The sequence below is a fragment of the Octopus sinensis genome, linkage group LG1 (assembly GCF_006345805.1).
Source record: "Octopus sinensis linkage group LG1, ASM634580v1, whole genome shotgun sequence".
In the NCBI taxonomy this organism is placed as follows: domain Eukaryota; kingdom Metazoa; phylum Mollusca; class Cephalopoda; order Octopoda; family Octopodidae; genus Octopus; species Octopus sinensis.
In genome coordinates, this window is record NC_042997.1 from 67282424 (window position 1) to 67298598 (window position 16175).

At 38.8% G+C, this 16175-nt stretch overlaps 1 protein-coding gene across 1 annotated transcript in view; it reads left to right on the forward strand.

Annotated features, from left to right (window-relative positions):
- The window catches only part of LOC115218942 (calcitonin receptor-like), a 227046-nt gene extending 218478 nt beyond the window's left edge, over positions 1–8568 (forward strand). Inside the window, exon 13 of the mRNA XM_029788967.2 lies at positions 8497–8568. Within this exon, the coding sequence (XP_029644827.1) occupies positions 8497–8523 (27 nt within the window). The 3' untranslated portion in view covers positions 8524–8568. The remainder of the gene's footprint in view (positions 1–8496) is intronic.
- The last annotated feature ends 7607 nt before the right edge of the window (positions 8569–16175 follow it).

Genomic DNA, 16175 nt, shown 5'->3' on the forward strand with positions numbered 1-16175 from the left:
ATTTTTTTGTCCTGTCTATTGTTTGAGGAAAGATGTGGCCTTTTCAGATCTTAAGACACTAGAGAGGCTGATGCACTTGGTCTACTGCTTGAACTTCTAGGAATAAGGCTGTAGTTCTGGGGATGAAGAAGTGATTTCTAGAAGGCAGGGAACAATATAAAGAAAGAAAGAAGGTGTAAGGGCACTGCATGGACTAAAGCAGGTATGACTAATGCAGCTTACAAGTTGGAAAAAGCAGAAGTCATTGAATTCGCAGTTAAAGAGTCAGTTGATAAATAATGTTTTGCTAATCAGCTGGCTGACCTTCAGAATGTTTGCATGTGCAGCAGTAGCACCATCTTAGATATTCCAATGTGGCTCTTATTTGAGGATCAGAAACTGATTAGGGTTGAAGTACTTTTTTACTGGATGGAAATGTTTAATTATCTCAGAGCTGTATTCCTGTATTCACAAGTGATGGAAAGCAGGAGGCTGTATTGGATGTTAGGATTGCAGATGCAGGCACAGTAATTTGACAGCTCCAGCATTCGATCCTCAGAAGAAGGATTGATAAAAAAAAACATATTCACTATCTTTAGTTTGGTTTCCGTTCTTATCCTCACTTATGGTCATGTATGTTTTGTAATGGCCGAAAGAGGAGGATTGCAAATACAATGAGGTTCCACAAAGGGTCTCTGGAGTAATGTTACTCAACAGGGTGCATAGCTTGGAGATCAGGGAATCTCTCCTGGTCTGCTCACTACTTCACTGAATTAAGAGGTAATGGTTCCCACAATACAGACAGATGGTTAGAATGTTGCAGGAGAGAATTGCAAAGACAGATCATTCAAGCTAAGCCAACCAGCAGGAGACCTAGGGGTAGGCCAAGGAGATAATTTGGTAATATCCACAGTCTCAGTTGAAAAGTGTAATGACGGTTACTTCTGATAGGATCCTTTGGAGATACCTGAGGACTCTACTGCAACGTCTCTCCCATGGATAGTAAGTGAAGATGGATGAATGGATGGATCACTTTTACCTGTTTCAGTCATGAGACTGTGGCCATGCTGGGGCATCACCTTGAAGGAATTTATAGTCAAATGAATGGACCATAGTACTTTTGTTAAGCCTGGTACTTATTCTATCAGGCCCTTTTTGCTGAACTGTTATGGGGACGTAAACACACCAACACTAGTTGCCAAGTGGTGGTGGGGCACACACACACAGGCATGTATTCTTTTATTCTTTTATTTGTTTCAGTCATTTGACTGCAGCCATGCTGGAGCAGTGCCTTTAGTCAAAGAAATTGAGACCAGGGCTTATTCTTTGTAAACCTAGTATATATTCTATCAGTCTCTTTTGCCATCATTGGTTGACAAGTGATGGCGGGACAGACAAACACAGGCACATACACACAAATATACATATATATATATATATATATATGTGTGCGTGTGTATATATATACACACACATATATACGACGGGCTTCTTTCAGTTTCCGTATACCAAATTCACTCAAAAATCTTTGGCTATTGTAGAATTCCCGAGACTATAGTAAAAGTCACTTGCCCAAGGTGCCACACAGTGGGACTAAACCCGGAACCATGTGGTTGGAAAGCAAGATTCTTACCACACAGCTATGCCCAGCATTTATAACAATCCTGAAATTTTCATTTGACAAATGAGTGTAAAGCAGAGAACCGGTTTCTTGATATATGTTGGAACTGAGTCACTGCATTGCTAAAATAGCAACAAAGTATCTATGTTGCATGCAGATGACACTTGGGTGTGAAAGGTTAAGGAAGAGTGAAAGACGAGATGATAATTGTAATAATATGTGTGATTAGAAATAACATTACTTTACAAAAATAACAATTAAGATGTATTGCAAACTACAAAAAAGAAAGTAAATGTCAATAATAATTTATAATCCCAAAAATGCTTCTTGCCAAAAGTATTTTAACCAACTTTTCAGTATTGTCTGCCTCTTTATGTAGCTTTCTTACATCAGGGGTCTCCAATCTTTTTTGTATCACAGACTGGTTTTCTATACAAGACAATTTTTCCTCAGATTGGCAGATCCCAGACATAACAGAACACAATAAAGTGCAAAATATATAATTTAATTATTGATTTCAAATTTTATCACAAGACCAGCAATTTTAGGGGAAGGGATAAGTCAATTACATCAACCACAGTGTTCAACCCTGAAAAGATGAAAGACAAAGTTGATCACGGCAGAATTTGAACTCAGAGCAGGATGAAATGCTGCTAAGCATTCTGCCACCTCATGCCTTGATATATGATTTAATTATCACAAATATAACACATATATATATATTATATTTATAATGCATGGCTGTGTGGTATGAAGCTTGCTTCCCAACCACATGGTTTTGGGTTCATTCCCAGTGCATGACACCTTGGGCCAACCAAAGCCTTGTGAGTGGATTTGGTAGACAGAATCTGAAAGAAGCCTGTCATATATTTTTCTGTGTATATATGTGTATGTATGTTTACGTCTGTGTTTGTCCCCCACCACCGCTTGACAACTGGTATTGGTGTATTTACATCCCCCATAACTTAGCGGTTTGACTAAAGAAACCAACAGAATAAGTACTAAGCTTTAAAAATTAAGGCTTGGGGTCAATTTATTTGACTAAAAGCCTTCAAGGCAGCACCCCAGCATGGTCACAAACAAGTGACTGAAACAAGTAAAATATAATTGTAAACATACCCTGTAGACTGCCATAATCAAAAACTTGGAAATACAATTTAAAAATTTTTTTTTCTGTGGTCCCCAATTCCAAATAATCCACAACCAGATACTGGTTTGCTGCCCAGTGGTTGGAACTCCTGTTTTACAACAAAGGCCTCTTTATCTCTGTTCTAGTAAGTTGTTTATTAAATCTATCCAGGCTATTCAGCATGCAACTCATGCTGTTCCTACTCTATCTTCAACCCCAACTCATGCACTAAAAACTATGTTCCCAGAAGTAGACCGGACCCCTTCCTTCTCTCTCTACCTTTCTTTTTCTGTCCACAGATTTTTTTTAATATGTCAACATGTAACTGTTCAAAGTGAACAGCAATCACATGTTCTGCCCTTCTTATAACACCAAACTCCATCCATCTCTAGCATCTGCTTAATAGATCTTAGGATATTCTTAGTTCCTGAAATCCACCTCCATCATTGATGTGTGTGTGTGTGTATGCCTAAGTATAAAATCCAAAGAGAAAAGCAAAAAAAAGAAGGTGCATTACAAACGGAGTTCCTTGATATATTTATTCTACAACGAATAACATCATTACAGGCTCGTCGCCAGACTTTTGTGTCTGGGGATGCTTCAGAATATTCTGAGTTGGTACTAATTTGTATTGCAGAAAGTCTTTTTTTTTTTTGTAAACTGTATTTTCTAAACCTTAGAGTGCAGCATTGAATATTGAGGGAGCAGTGCCAGCCAGTGTACCCCCTTAGCGACAGGTATAAGTTATTATCTTGCCACTCTCACCATCAAAAACATAACAACTAATGATACTCGTGTTCACTAATTCTGATTAGAATGAAATCTCTTTATAAAAGATCAGGTATCACTTCTTTCATTTTCTTTATATATATATATATATATATATATTTGCAAACAAACATTTCGATCAGTTCAAATATGTCTGGAACGTATTTGATCTGTAAAAAAGCTGTTTTCACTGCAGTTTGCCATGGAGAAAATTCTCGTTGTTGGCAATAGGTGTCAAAACACCAATGATGATTTGAAGGCGCCTTCAGGTGGAACGATAAATGCATCTCAATCTCTTTGACTATCTTGCACCACAAGAGAGACAATCCTGAAATGATTCTGGAAATCACTACTTTCTTATAAAATCTCAGCATAAACTGTGAACTGATTACGTGCAACTCCGGCTAGGCTTCAACAAAATATGTAGCAGTTTTTTGTTTTGTTTTGTTGTTTCCCCCTGTTTGTTTTTTATCCTCTTGCTGGTTTTGTCATGCTAATGAGACTGTGAAAGTAGGAGACTATCAAACGCCAAGTGGAGAATAATAGAGTAAGAAATGTAGAATTGCAGTGAGTATGAATTGACGGATGTGATGTTCATTACAAAAGTCGGCGGAAGAATGAATGAGTACGCATGGAGAAATTAAAATGAAAGTCAGTTGGAGGAATAGGAGGACGAGAAGTAATGTATCGTACACACTCTTTTGCTGTGCGTTGATGACACTAACAGGTGGAGGGCGAGCAAGCCAGCTGCACGGGAAATGATGTTTGAAAGCCAACCATCAACTCAGATCCAATATGTGCATTGGAGCCCTCCACCCTGGGCAGCTCCATCTAGCCCAACGAACAACTTCCAAGGCTGAATCCGGTAAGAAACCGCCCTCCAAACACAGTGAGTACCGCAAGGGCTGCTCTCTTTTCAGACCTATCCCATGTAAGTAGGCTGCTTCCCCACATGACACCCGGCATTCGTGGACAGAGCCACGCATCTAAGGAGTGCATCCATCTGCCTAATAATCACTTGCCAATGATCTAAGCGGATCATAACCGCACCTAAATGGCCAGTTTATGAAGGTGGACAGTGTTAACAGAAATGAAAGTCAGCTGAGTCATCATCGTCATGCATCGTATGCTCTTTTGCAGTGCATTTACGACACTATAACAAAAGTCTTCCCAATTAAGCATGCGTTTTCCTAATTAAGCGCGCGTTTCCCTCGGTCTGACTTTTTCATACTGTTTTCTTGACAAGGATAATGAGGTGGTTTGCCATTGCCCTTACCCAACAGGATGGCTGTTGGTCTACCAGGAGCTCATCCATCCTTCGACAGGTCTTGTTTTATGTCCTACAGTGTGTCCAATTACAGTAAGAGTTGGAATAGCAAACAAAATATAGAAAGATAGAGTGGGAATCAACAAAGAATTGCATTTTAAAACAACTAATCAGGTGTAAAAGACGACCAAGTCATTAGGTATCAGCTAAGTAATCGGTATACTTAGGTCACGGAAGACTAGTGGAACCAAGCATCTTTACAAAAACAAAAAAAAATGTGATTTAGGAACTATCAAAAGTGGCTTGTACACATGTGTGTGTGTGCGTGTGTATTACTATTAAGCGAAACTGCAAAATTAATTATTACAGCTGCTTTAAGATCACATTGCGCAAAAGCGTCTTCTGTTAAATATTTTTATACTAAAATTTATGTTTGCATAAATTATTCATTCCATACTAAAAAAAATTCCTCGATTTGCCATATTTTAGCATTCGAAACAGAAGACGCTTTTGCACAATGTGGATCTGAAAGCAGCCGTAATAATTAATTTTGCAGGTTCGCTTAATAGTAATGCGCGTGCACGCACAAGCGGATGAGCTACTTTTGATGTATTTGATATTGGCTAATATACGGACCTGGGATCTTTTTGGTTTGAACGGCAGTTTTTAACATAATTTCTAGGTAACTAAAAAATTTTAAACTTCGTATACTGGTAGAATGTGTTTATAAAACATCTTTTTCTCTTGGCTTTATTGAGAAAATTCTATAGTTTGTAAGATATTTGTTGTTTTTTGTCTTCAATTTCTGCAATTTCAACCAATCAAATACCTCTATTGAGGTAAAAAACATTCTGTGCCGTATGAATATGTCCCTCGTTTAAGAAACCGATTGGGTTTATCTACATTTGTGAAGAAAAAAAGATACCTTTCCCCCACCTCTAACCCTAAAACAGATTAGAATGCAATAGATCGATACTAGGGTCATAATTATGGGTGACCTGGGATCTTTTCGTTTTGAACGGCAATTTTCAACACAATTTCTAGTTAACTAAACACTTTTAAACTTCATTTGGGGTGAAAACATTCCGTGCTGTATGAATATGTCCCTCGTTTAAGAAACAGATTGGGTTTATTTACATTTGCGAAGAAAAAAATATACCCTTCCCCCACCCCTACCCCTAACCATAACTCTAAACCTAACCCTAAAATAGATTGAAATGCAATAGATCGATACTTGGGTTATAATTATGGGTGACAATTTCATACGACACCGCTACGGAAAATGGGATTTTTTTCTAGCGGTGTCAAATGAAATTGTCACCCATAATTATAACCCTAGTATCGATCTATTGCATTTCAATCTATTTTAGGGTTAGGTTTAGAGTTAGGGTTAGGGTGGGGGAAGGGTAAATTTTTTTTCTTTCGAAAATGTAAATAAACCCAATCTATTTCTTAAACGAGGGACATATTCATACAGCACAGTTGTTTACGTCAATGGAGGTCAGCGATTGATTAAAATTGCCGAAATGCTCGAAATTAAAGTCGAAATATGTTACAACATATAGAATTTTCTCGATAAAGCCAAGAAAAAATGATGTTTTATAAACACATTCTACCAGTTTATAAGTTTAAAAGTGTTTAGTTAACTAGAAATTGTGTTGACATATGCCGTTCAAAAGGAAATGATCCCGGACCTGGGCCAGAATTCCGACATAAATAGAAGACATGTTTTGTAGTCCTTAAAATAAATGCTGTCATTTTTTATGAACACTGTAGCAGTAAGCAAATAAGAAATTAGTGTCTGGCAACCTAGTTTCAATCCTTACTTGTGCTATTTAATTTTCCCAGGAAAGGAATAAATGTTGCACATTGCAGTTTCTTCTTATTGTTCCAAGTCAAAGAGAAAAACAAAATGTTATAAAATTACGAAGAGATAATAGCAATGACTTCGTAAAAATGGCAATGCATTGGACTACATGCCTTGCTTTTTAAATAAAGACGCTACACAGGAGTGGCTGTGTGGTAAGTAGCTTGCTAACCAGCCTCATGGTTCCGGGTTCAGTCCCACTGCGCGGCATCTTGGGCAAGTGTCTTCTGCTATAGCCCCGGGCCAACCAATGCCTTGTGAGTGGATTTGGTAGACGGAAACTGAAAGAAGCCTGTCGTATATATGTATATATATATATATATATGTATGTATGTGTGTGTATATGTTTGTGTGTCTGTGTTTGTCCCTCTAGCATTGCTTGACAACCGATGCTGGTGTGTTTACGTCCCCCGTCACCTAGCGGTTCGGCAAAAGAGACCGATAGAATAAGTACTGGGCTTACAAAAGAATAAGTCCCAGGGTCAAGTTGCTCGATTAAAAGGCGGTGCTCCAGCATGGCCGCAGTCAAATGACTGAAACAAGTAAAAGAGTAAAGAGTATTGGTAGGAAAATAATCGACCGATTGTTGATGAAGCAGCAATAAATACTGAAACAGTCATATATATCTCCCTTTCTCTGACTACAGAGGGGAAAAAAGCATGTGGCTTGACCATAACAGATAGTTTTCATAACTTTATTCGCTAACAAAATACCCTGCTGTGCTTTTATTAATTAATTAATACAAGACCGCTTTGTTATGCAAATTAGAGCGGTCAAATTTTGCCAGGTCAAACCAGTTTCATCACAGGCTGATGGAAATCTCTTTCTGGTAACCATGTAATCCAGTATTACCTGCTCGTGGCGAAGCAGTCGGAGGCTAAACAGGCTCTCTAGAGAGAGTGTGTGGTTACCCAGCACAAAGTATAAAAGCTGTCAAAGGACAAGCTCCTTGGGGGCGAAAAGTATGTTACCGGGATAACTGAGCCAAATGAAACAACTGAATGGAAGTTAACACTAATATTTATCCTATTCTAAGACGGTGAGCTAGCAGAATCGTTAGCACGCCAGGCAAAATGCTTAGCGGCATTTCGTCCGTCTTTACGTTCTAAGTTCAAATCCGCTGAGGTCGGTTTTTGCCTTTCATCCTTTCGGAGTCGATAAAATAAGTACCAGTTGAGTACTGGAGTCGATGCAATCGACAAACTCCCTCCCCCTAAATTGACGTCCTTGTGCCAAAATTTTAAATTAATATTTAATTCTATAGCCATCCAGAATAGAGAGGGTGGAAAAGATTAGTAGAAAAAAATCGGGTGCCCCAAACTACAGAAATACTAACTTGACTTAGATTTTATTCTTTCCGAGCTTGTTTCTGCAATAGCTATAAATTCCCTCTAGTCGAAAAAATAGATAAGCGATCTCTGCTGAAACTAATGAACACTGAAACTAATCACTTCAATCTTTCTTTCTTTTTTTTTTGTGGTGGGGATAAGAGGAGAAAAAACTTCATGGTTTAACCACAGTGACTACTTTTCTCAACGAAGCTCTAAATGTGGTCTGCTGGGTTTCAATTGATTCACTATGTAAATTAATGCTTTCCATTCAAGTATTTCATTAAGCTAAGCAATCCGAGTAACATCCTTCTAAAACATTACCTCCACATGCTTTATCTTCCAGACCTCTGCATTTAGTTCAAATAGACTGACTACCAGGGTTAAAACTGTCTTTCATTTCCCGAGGACTGATAAAATAACATCCACAATTATTAAAATATTCTCTTTCCTAAAGAAAATTTTGGCCTTGAATCCAGTAAAAAAAAACAAAGAGTTTATTCTTAGTTTTTTCATGCCTTTTTCTTTATTTTTCAGAACAAACCGATTGTGAATTTGGAATAAACAAGGTCTACGCTGTTTGCAAATAAACCAAACTAATTTCTCGTTGATATTCTTTTTTGTTTATGCTTATTGTTGCTGTTTTTTTCTAACACGTCATTACACATTTTATCAATTAATTCAAGAATTTTTTCAGGTTTCCTTCATCACTGCTGATTTTACGGAATTGTCATTAATATGTTCCTTGAAATTTTTCTGGTTACAAAAAAAATTACATAATTTAAGAAAAATCTCCTACACACTCACACACTGAGTTTCAACGTAACACATTCAACCTGCTAGAAATGTCAGCCAAATCTCCCCCCAAATGAAGTCTTGTGTATAATGAGTTGGATAGCTCTACATACACAATGATTGAAGAAAAAATGAGACTGTCACGTTTGGAACGTCTGATCTGCACAAAGGAGTTACCTGGTGCTACGACGCGATCCAACGGGGGGGCCCCTAAACAGGTGTGGGATTTACTAGAAATAGTAACTACTCCTTCAAATCACACACCATATCTTGGAAAAGAACAAGGACAGTTTTTTGGGGGGGCGGGGTGCTTAACTTTGTATATCTGGGAGATTACATTATCGAAAAATATGCAATACCTGCTAAAAGATGGGATTGTCTTGGTTACTAGGGCTAAACAACATCAAACAAGCAAACACACACGGCAAATACGTGAATATTGTACGTACATGTGGAGTGTATGTGCTTGTAGTATGAATGTAATGAATACGTAAAGTGTGTGACAAAGAGAGAGAGACAAGCAGGAAGGACAAAGACAGACAGGCAGGCAGAAAATGTATGTGAGAGTGAGAGAGAGAATGTGAAGAGGGAGAGAAAGAGAGAGAGAGAGACAAAGAAAGCCCTGCAAAATGAATGAAGTATGTAAAATGGAAATTTCTCAAACTGATGTCGCTTCAGCATCTTTATTTACATTTTTGTGTTTGTTTTTTTATTTTATTTTTTACGCGACGAAGTTGAAAATGTTTGCTGTGCAAGAAAGACAGAGGCGTTGTAAGTAGTATAGTCGTGAGTCAGCCTTGATCTAACAGATTCATAATCAAAGGCTCTCCAGACATGACCATCCTGTCTTTTATTTAAGATACTACGATTATAATATCTAGTGTTATTTCCCCTACTTTTTTTTAAAGTGGACAAGGTGTGATTTTGAGGCAGACTTAACTACGATTTCTAGCTGGTCAAGCGACCACATAAAGGCTCTTTTGTTGGCTGGGGGCGGTGGATTGGCAAAGTCACTGAAGCGTTGGATAAAATACCTGGTGGTTCTTTTGAGTCTTTATGTTGAGTTCTAATCCCGCGGAGGTCAAATTTGCCTTTCGTCCTTTCAAGGTCCATAAAATATAATAGCAGTCTAATACGGTTGGCGGGAGGAAGGGCTCAATGTAATCGACGAACCCTCCTCTCCACGTAACTACTGGTTCTATACCTAAATCAGGAACTGTCAGCACTATTATGGAAGTAGCCTGGTTCCAGTTGAGGCTTGAACCTGCAGGCCTATGATCAAAGGTGTTCCAGCCATAACAGCCCTGTCTTTTTGTAGAGTTTGGACCACATAGTCAAGTGTCATTCTCGTCATCATCATAACGTCTAATTTTCCATGCTTGGATGTTCACACGGAATTTGTTGAGGTGGATTTTCTCTGGCCAGATGCTCTTCCTGTCACAAACCCTCGCCTGTTTCCAAGTAAGACGATATTTCCCCCATGGCTAGACATGTTTTTGCAGAAGATTGGAATTGATGAACACTGCTTTCATGATGGTGACACTCGCTTACAATTTTCACGCGATGTCATGCTAAGGTGACAATAACATACATATATATTTTAATGGGACCCCATCATCTCTTAGTTGCCAGATGTGACTGGACACCGATATTATGTATCTCCAATATTTATGGGATTAGCCTGTGTTTCCCATCCATAAAAGGTCCAACTTTATAGCGTATCATCAGACCCCCAAAGCCTATTGGCCTAAGACCTCATAAAAATATGGAAGGAGAAAAATCTCGCTATGAATGTACACAATGGGGGATTATCTCCCTTTGTCAATGGCTATCGACTCCCAGCTATGCCACCATCTTGTGGTCTTCAAAGGCTACCAAGGTGAATGATAGGGGGTTATCTCCCTTTACCATTGGCTATCAATTACCAATCATGCTGCCATCTTGCAAATTCCAAAACACTAGCCGGAATTTCCTAAAATGTAAACATAGCCCAAAAATCTTCATTCTGGAGTTAAGGATGCTCATTGGTTCCAGCGAATCTTTTAGGATTCTCCTGCATTCAGCTATGCATAACTTGCAACACTTCGTCCTGTTGTTGTAGGGCCTGGGTTTTCGAGTATTTTCCATGAGATCGAGTCTGGGATCCAATCATCTCTTAGTTGCCAGATGTAACTGGACAACGATGTTACGTATCTCCTTTCTGGAACTCTGAAGGTGGACCTATGGCTGGAAAGGAGCTGCTTGAGAGAATTCCAGTAATCCAATATATTTCCGTGGGTATGTGTTGTCGGTGCTGCACCTGTTGCTGTTATTACTGCCAACGGTGTTGTTGTTGGAGCTGGGGATGGCTTCACTGGAGGTGGTGGTGACGGTAATGTTATCGCCCCTGCATGTGTTGTCAGTGCTGCACCTCGTTGCTGCTGCTGTCGCTGATATCATTGTTGGAGTTGGGGCCGCTGGTGTTGGCATTGCTGGAGGTGGTAGTGGCGTTGGTAATGCTATCACTACTGCAGGTTATAACAGAATTGTTATTACAATTATTGCGATCTTTGCCAATGGTGGAGGAGCTGCCACTGCTGCTAGAGGAGTCATTGGCTGTGGTTATGCCAGTGCTTCTGCTAGGACTGCTGCTGTTGTCGTCTTCTTCTAATCAGGACTCACGCTATTAGCCACAAAGAATAATCTCTAATTCGAGCCTACTCTAAGCTACTAAGAATGTGTGTGGCAACTTGAAGATCCACCCACCACATGCGATAGACTGGTGGTTGCACAGGCACGAAAACTACGTTGTTATCCTCATTCTGTAAATGGTGGCTTTTAATGGGTGGAGAGCTGAACCATCTTGGAGTAGAGGATTCGCAATCTTGACTAGGGTCTGAAAGTTTACCACACCATAGTGGGTTACACCATGGTTCCTCTGCTTTGTGGCAGAAGTAGGAAGAAAGAGTAAGAGAAAGTTGTGGTGAAAGTGTACAGCAGGGTTCACCATCACCCCCTTCCCCCGCTGGAGCCTCGTGGAGCATAGGTGTTTTTGCTCAATAAACACAATGTCCAGTTTGGGAATCGAAACTGCGAGTCTGCTACCCCAACCACTGGGCCATTGCTCCTCCACTGTTGCTGTTGTTGCCATTATAGCTGGTGATGGCACTGGACTTGTTTCTGCTGCTATTATAGGAGCTGTCAGGGCAGCTATTGGTAAGGCTAGTGTTGATGGCAATGCTGCTGACATTGTTAGTAATGCTGCTGTCCGGGGATGGGGGTTGGGTGGAAATTACTTAAAGTTTTGTTAGTGTTGTTATTGCTAACATTGTCCACTGCGGCGATGGTGGCAGTGTTATTGGCTTTGTTCTCGTGTCTATGGTTGCTATTGCTTCTGCCGGTGGTAGTTGCAGGGTTTGCTAGTACTTCGATTTGATAGACCTTTGGTTTTGCAGCGGCCCCCTGCCGGGCAACTGTTGTGGTTCCTGCATGAACAGCCTACCTCATCCTGTGGCTTAGAGGAGCTAACTAGGATGCTCTTAATATTGGGGGCACAGCTAAATGAGACCCTAACATTGTGCCTGTTGAAAATGGGCCCATACCTATGGAAGCTAGTGAAACGCCTGTCTATTAATTTAAGGAATAGTCTACCTACAGGTGTTATTGTGTTAAGGAAGAAGTGGGGGAGGTAAACCAAAACATTTCTGCAGCACTTTCTTATATTTTACCTGTCAGGCAAAAGTAAAGAATATGCACACCTGGTGTTTAGGGCTAGGGGTTTTTGTTATACCCAAAATGGGTGGTGTGCATATTCTTTACCTCTGCCTACCTTCTGATAGAAGCAATTGGGTTAATCCCAACAAAATGCAAGTTTGGTCACCAGTTCAGCACCAATGTTTGTGTTCTTCATTCCAAAATAATAAAAACATAATAGGTGCAGGAGTGGCTGTGTGGTAAGAAGCTTACTTCCCAACCACATGGTTCCGGGTTCAGTCCTACTGTGTGGCACATCGGAAATGTTGGTTTTGGAGGGTGACTGTGTGCCAGGTCCACCAGATTGTTTACACGTAAAGTGAGAATAGAATTTGTAGTGTAAAAAAGTGTCTTTCCTTATGATGGAATTGGTCAATGATATTGGATATGCTTATCTTCTGTATTAAAAATAATAAAACTTACACTTTCTGCCCAGTAATACGTCTACTTTTTTTTGCCAAGGTGAACACTTACATTTTTTACTTTGGTATAATACATGAAAACATGCCATAAACAAACGGAATATCAGAGATAATTCCCATCAGCACCGTTAAATATATTGGTTTCAAATTTTGGCACAAGGCCAGCAATTTCGGGGGAGGGTTAAGTTGATTACAACTACCCCAGCACTCAACTGGTACTTATATTATCAACCCTGAAAGGGTGAAAGGCAAAGTTGACTCTGGCGGAAGTTGAACTAAGAACTTAGAAATGGATGAAATGCTGCTAAGCATTTCACCCAGCCTGCTAACAACACTGTCACCTCAATGCCTTTGCACCTTTAAATACATTGTAACTATTATATGAATCAATGTGTGCATGTGCTGTACTTTACACACAAACACCAACGAGTAATGCATGCTTTAGCACAAAATTAGTAAAATGTATTGTGTAGGACTGTTTACTGGAGTATGATTAATTTATACCATAGTTTCACATGGATTTCCTGATGGATGTAGATAATCTTCAATAATGAGGAGAATCCACTCCTCATGAAGATCACTATGACTACCCAAGTGAAACTATATTTAGAGAATTGATCTTATAGTAGTTAGCAACACATGCACTTCAAACACTACGCTATAAAATTTTATAACACAAAGAATGACATTGAATCTGCTGAACAGTTTCCCCTTTATGGATTTTTCCTTGTCACTGAAAGTACATGTGGAATCATTCCTGCTCTTGGAATCTACAGTAGTTAAGGCAGAAAATACTGCTATGGGTCCCTGGAAGAAATCACTCATTAACAAGTTTATGAACATGAACACCTGCAAGACAATAATCAGAATACAAAAGATGTCATTGTGGATCACACAGTGTATAAGCTTTTATGCAGAATTGCATAAAGAATTACCAAAAAAAGGATCCCCTACTAACTTCTCAGAATGCAGTAAGCAACCAATTCTCATACAAAACAGATATGTCAATAACACTCCTGCTAAAAAAAAAAAACCACCACAATTTGCCTCATCTGTAACTCTACACAGCCTGTATTCAAACTCTTTATCTTTTCCTCTCTACCATTAAGTCCACAGTCGCAGTATGTAAAAAACTTAACCCAGGAGCTTTATCACTTTCAAATAGTATGAAGTGAAGTTATATCCTATCCTCACCAATCTCTTTAGACAGGAATATGTAGCAAACTTTGGAAACACACTACAATGTAACCTTTCTCAACTACTGATTTATTGCTCTCTTCAAACATCTCACTTCTTATCTTTCCCCTCTCCCAGTATGGCATCTACAGAAATATACCTCCAAAGACTACCTCTCCTATGTCACTCACCAACAGTTACTTGTCAATGAGAACCTCCACAAAAGCAATGCCACTTCATTTGACATCACCGAAGTCTTCCACTATTTCTGACATGAGACTAACATCAAGTTTCTACTCATTTTTCATTAGGATATTATCTTTCAAACTGGATCGTTGCACCATGCATACGAGACCTTCTCCAATGGAGATGACTCCACCCTTTATTCCTCTTTAATCTTCTCCAACACACAAAAGTTACCCATATGCAACCTGGACACCTCACACCAGGCATACAAACTGACCTCCAAGCCCCATAACTGAACAAATCCCTTATTTCCAAGAAATCTAACCCACTAATTACCATCCTATCTATTTTTCCTAAAGATATTGACCTATAAGTGTTCAAACTCAATATCAATTACATTGATCATAAACACTGCTCTGTTTCCCACCTTAAAATAATAAATAAAACTTACCAATTACAATATTGACTAAGCACATCCTGTGGTTCCAACTGAGGGCGTAGGGCATAGAAACAGTATTGACTTAATCTCAGACAATAGAGTGCCGATAAAATATGGACCACCATTTCAGGTGATCATCTAATACGCTTGACATTCATACAACCCAATGTGCTATGGTTAACTCATATACACAAACTATACCTTGTCATATTGATGATGCTAACCCTGACCACACTTATGTCTAAATAATTTGACAAGAGTCTTTTTTTTTTCAACCATTCCAGGAGAGCTGCTTGCTGTTCAAGTAGTTATTACAGTATTTAATGATTGGCCTCAAAGGTTCATACTGCACTTTTGGATATAATTTTCTTTATGAAAAACAAAAGTTAAAAAAAAAAAAAAATTCCCTTCCAACTTCTCTCAGCCATGTAACCTCTTCTATAGTAAGACACCTGTACTTGTCCTATCGTATTTTATCTTTCCATATCTGACACAAAACCATCTCCCTATCTCTCGAATACATTCCTATTCAGTTGAGGAGGGCTTTTTTTCTTAATTTGGTTTTGTGGCCTCACTTGAGCCACAAAAAGTGCACCCAGTACACACTGTAAAATGGTTTGCATTAGAAAGGGAAACCGCCCAAAGCTGACACTGCAGTCAGACGTAACAGTGGCTCATCAAACCCTGTCAAACTGTTCAACCCATGCCAGATTGAAAAAAAAAAAGGGATATTAAATGATAAAGAGAAGTTGGAAGTGATACAGTTTACAACGACCTTTGTTGTAAGCATTGTACAATTAGGTAACTATTTGATTAATAAACAGAATTAAATCCCATCATGACACAGATTTGAGATTTTTTGTGGAATTTAATAGAAGCTTAAAACTGTACATTATGGATACCTGTCCAAAGTTATGTACAATTTTGTTTTTTACGTTATTATAGTAGATTTGTTTTGTATATTATCATATCAAAGCTTCTCTTTCCAATTTCATACACTTTCTCTAGCGAAATATCTGCTAGATTTCTCTACTATCTCCAAACACAAAGAAGACAGTCCCATCACGGGCTGGTGCTTGGTTATAGTTTCAAGGTTTTAAATTAAGAGAAATTCCACACTCCACTCGGGATTTTGTGTAGGAGGAACAGCCTGTTGCAGTTTAAGTAACAAGCATACTTGCATGCACAAGCAGCTCTTCTCTCAACAGCTAGGACCATAAAATTATGTACTTATGTTTATTACACCATGAAATGCCTGCAATTATATTTTTCACAAATTTATTTAAAACCCCACATAAAAACAACTCTAATAACAAAACAACCCAGTAGCTTAACAAATGCCCAAAGTAGCTTCACTTAAATGTTACATTATTTTGTTTTTTTATTTAAAGCATAAAATACAATTGTGGAATAGTTAAAACAAATAGCATTAAACAAACTTTTATTTTTTCACTTGTTCCTTTTTG